This window comes from Ovis canadensis, chromosome 2 (assembly GCF_042477335.2).
Source record: "Ovis canadensis isolate MfBH-ARS-UI-01 breed Bighorn chromosome 2, ARS-UI_OviCan_v2, whole genome shotgun sequence".
Lineage (NCBI taxonomy): Eukaryota > Metazoa > Chordata > Mammalia > Artiodactyla > Bovidae > Ovis > Ovis canadensis.
The window spans coordinates 78,722,316-78,726,647 of NC_091246.1; the positions used below are offsets into that span (position 1 = coordinate 78,722,316).

The 4,332-nt window shown below is 50.2% G+C and overlaps 1 protein-coding gene across 1 annotated transcript; it reads right to left on the minus strand.

Moving 5' to 3' along the window:
- Positions 1–1,036: 1,036 nt before the first annotated feature.
- Positions 1,037–2,617, minus strand: LOC138432369 (zinc finger protein 623-like). The gene is given in 1 exon segment (XM_069573722.1): positions 1,037–2,617. A coding segment is annotated over 1 exon segment (1,536 nt). The 5' UTR covers positions 2,573–2,617.
- Between the last annotated feature and the right edge of the window lie 1,715 nt (positions 2,618–4,332).

Sequence of the window (4,332 nt, forward strand, 5' to 3'; positions counted from 1 at the left end):
CGCTGCCCCGCAGCCCCCCAAGCGAGTGGACAGTCATTCACAGACAAACTCTAAAGGCAAAACATAAAAGAGGCCAGTCTCACTCTGGCTACTGCCTGCAAGTGTCGAATGCATTATGAACAGAGATGCCAGCAGGGCGAAGAGGAGGTATTTCCAGTAGACCAGCAGACTACACTGTCAGAAAACAAAAAGGCAATGACAAAAAAATTTTTTTTAATGTTTTAAATAACAGTGTAGACAGGACAAAGCAAGAGAGGTGCCAAGTGCACACTTGGCTGTGCTTTTTCTTGCCCTGCTCCAGATACCAGGGACACACAAATCATGAGATACACTCATGGTCCTTAACAATGAGAAAGCACACACAACAATCAGAGCAAGAACAGTAATTAGGCGAATGGCCACCAAGGATCAGAAGCAGCAGAGGGGTAGCGGGCTGAGCCCAACACGCAGCTTGGGATGGGTCTTGACTCATGATGGGTCATCAGCCAGATGAGAGGGGGCACTTGGGCCTCGGCTGGGAGGCAGGAGTGCCCGGATGAGGGGGCACGTCCAGCAGTTGGTGCTACCTCTGCAACCTGGAGTGAACTGGGGTCAGATGAGGCTCCAGGAAGCCTTTGGATGCAAGGCAGGGCGTCCGGAATTTCTCCTAAGGACCACAGGAAAACCAAGTTGTGGTTTTAGGTAAGAAAGTTATCTTTCTCTAGCTTGCCTTTCTGACAGATCAAAAATGGCTGAGGAACACTCTTTTAAAGTTATAAAATTAGATACGTAACTCTGCTTTAAAAGGGATTTAACTCAAGGGTGAATTGTTATTGTGCAGTGGAAGAGAATCTTCTTCCCCTAAGGCCAAGCTCCTCCCTCCCACACCCACAGCTCTCCCATAACTGATCCAGCTCCATGTCAGCTGTCCAACTGTGTGGCTCTCCTGCATGTTCTCCCAACAGAGGACAGCAGGCCCCACTGTGGCCAAGTGAGAGGTGGCAGCCCCGCCCGTCCATGACAATGGAAAATGCTGACTCCTCCAAAGCCTCATGAGTCAGGGCCCTTGCCACTTGTTTCCAGCATCACTAAGTGAGCCAGAGGATAATTGGAAGTCTGTATGCCCCTCCAGGCCTCCACACGTCTCTCCCAAGTGTACGGCTGTCTGACTCAAGGGAAGGCCCTCCTGGGGAGCCTCCTGACTGCTGTTAAAGTCTGGGGGTGGGGTGAACTCTTTCCCATACTGACTACACTCGTAGAGTTTCTCCTCAGTGTGGATCTTCTGTTGCTGAAGGAAGTTTGACCTCTGATTGAAGCCTTTCCCACAATAACTGCACACATAGGGTTTCTCTCCAGTGTGAATAATCTGGTGCAGGAGTAGCTTTGAGCTCTGAATAAAGGCTTTCCCGCAGTCCTTGCACTCGAAGGGCCTGTCCCCAGAGTGGATCTTCTGGTGCTCAGTGAGGTGTGCTTTCTGGAGAAAGGCTTTCCCACACTCCTTGCACTCGTACACCCTCTCCCCGGTGTGGATCTTCTGGTGTCGAATAAGGTAGGAACTCAGGAAGAAGGCCTTCCCACACTCGTTGCACTCGTAGAGCTTCTCCCCGGTGTGGATCCTCTGGTGTTGCGTGAAGTTGGACGTCTGGCTGAAGCGCTTCCCACACTCGTTGCAGACGTATGGCCGCTCCCCGGTGTGGATGCGCTGGTGCTGGATGAGCTTTGAGCTCCGGATGAAGGCCTTGCCACACTCGTTGCACTCGAAGGGCCGCTCCCCGGTGTGGATCCTCTGGTGCTCAATGAGGTCTGAGCGGTGGCGGAAGGCCTTGCCACAGTCCTGGCACTCTTACTGCCTCACCTCTGTGTGGACCTGCAAGTGCCGGATGAGGCTGAAGCTCCGGATGAAGGCCTTGCCGCACTCGTTGCACTCGTACGGCTGCTCCCCTGTGTGAATCCTCTGGTGCCGGATGAGCAATGAGCTCTGGCTGAAGCCCTTCCCACACTCCTTGCACTCAAAGGGCCTCTCGCGGGTGTGGACCCGCTGGTGGCGGATCAGGTCTGAGCTGTGACAGAATGCCTTCCCACACTGAGCGCACTTGAAGGGCCTTTCTCCCGTGTGTACTTTCTGATGCTCCATGAGATCCGTGTAGAGAACGAAGTCCTTGCCACATGCATTACACACATACAGCCTCTCCTCGCCATGAGCATGGTGATGCTCCACCAGGTGGGAGCTCTGGCTGAAGCCCTTCCCACACTCATCACACCTGTGAGCTTTCTCCCCAGCATGAGAAGCCTGATGTCTGGCCAGGCCTGGGTTGAACGGGAAGCTGCCACAGGCCTCGTGCTGGGGGGCCTCCTCCTCGATCAACTCTCTCTGAAGCAGGAGGAGGTCTGGGCTCAGGAGAGGGCTCCCCTCAGACTTACTTCCCGCCTGTGCTCCCTCTGCCGTTTGTATCTTCCAGTGGGTGACTGTCACCTGCTGGAAACCCCCTTCCTGCGAGGTGCAGCTCCGCAGGCTCTGTGGATCCAGGTTTCCTAAAAGCCTCCCGAGTCTGGGGTCAGGGCCCCTCCCAGACGTGGGGGCTGTGAGCTCCATCACTGGGAGGGTTTCAGACACTGCCTTCTGCAGGTTCCCACGCCCAGAAACCCAGGTTCTGAGTCCCCTTCTGGTCACCAGTCAGCATCCAGCGCCCAACGGAACGGCGAGAGGACGCCGGCGCCCCACACGTGGACTGCCAGCCGCCCGCCCCGCAGACTGGCCGACAAAGCCTGCACAGGAGCCCTCACGCCGTGGCCGGAAATCCACATATTAAGCATTAAATCTATGTTTCTATAATAGAATAAACATCCTGTTTTACCCTGTTATAACAGGATAACCAATCTGATCAACTGAGTCTATTCGGTTGACTTCAAAGACTCAGAAGGCTAGACATACTGTGATGACTTCTCTGTATCCAGTTTCACTTCCATCATTAAAAAGGTTTTCTTTGTGGTGGTGGTAGTTTAGTCACTAAGTTGTGTCTGACTCTTACCATTCTATTAACTATAGCCTGCCAGGCTTTGTCCGTGACATTTTTCAGGCAAGAATGCTGGAGTGGGTTGTCGTTTCCTGCTCTAGGGAAGGCTTCCTTTACCAGTAGTTTCTTGCCTGGAGAATCCCAGGGACGGGGGAGCCTGGTGGGCTGCCATCTATGGAGTCGCACAGAGTCTGACACGACTGAAGTGACTTAACAGCAGCAGCAGCAAACAGCCACTGCTAATTGCCTAGTATTTTAGTGTAGGTTGGCCCAAGGCAGAATATTATAGAGCTTGAAGACCATATGTGATTAGACTCAAGGTTCATTTTTCCATTCTCTCTATTACTATTTTTTTTCCCTAGACATGCCATTTAACATAAATGTCTTCATTCTAAATAGGAAAATTTGATTTAATCCACTCAACTCTAGACCATGAGGCAATTTATGTTGTTTGGATCTTCTATGTTTTGAGTTTATTCTATTTAAGTATCTAGTTTCAGTTTAGTTCACTTCAGTCCCTCAGCTGTGTCAGACTCTTTGTGAACCTATGGATTGCAGCACATCAGGCTTCCCAGTCCAAAAACAACTCCCAGAGCTTGCTCAAGCTCGTGTCCATCGAATTGGTGATGCCACCCAACCTCTGTCAACCCCTTATCCTCCAGCCTTCAATCTTGCCCAGCATCAGGGTCTATTCCAATGAGTCAGTTCTTTGCATCAGGGGGCCAATGTATTGCAGTTTCAGTTTCAATATCAGTCCTTCCAATGAATATTCAGGACTGATTTCCTTTAGGATGGACTGGTTGGATCTCCTTGCTGTGCAAGGGATTCTCAAGAGTCTTCTCCAGCACCACAGTTCAAAAGCATCAATTCTCTGGCACTCAGCTTTCTTTCTAGTCCATACCTGACTACTAGAAAAACCAGAGCTTTGACTAGGAGAACATTTGTCTCAAAGTAATGCCTCTGCTTTTTAATACGCTGTCTAGGTTGATGTAACTTCACTTCCAAAAAGCAAACATCTTTTAATTTCATGGCTGAAGTCACCATCTGCAGTGATTTTGGAGCCCAAAAAGTAAAGTCTGTCACTGTTTTCATCTTTTCCCTATTTGCCATGAAGTGGTAGGTTCAGATGCCAGGAATGAGTTTCCTGAATGCTGAATTTTAAGCCAACTTTTTCACTTTCTTCTTTCATTAAGAGGCTCTTTAGTTCTTCTTCACTTTCTGCTATAAGGGTGGTGTCATCTGCATATCTGAGGTTATTGATATTTTTCCCAGTAATTTTGATGCCAGCTTGTGCTTCATCCAGCCCGACATTTCTTGTGATGTACTCTGCATATAAGTT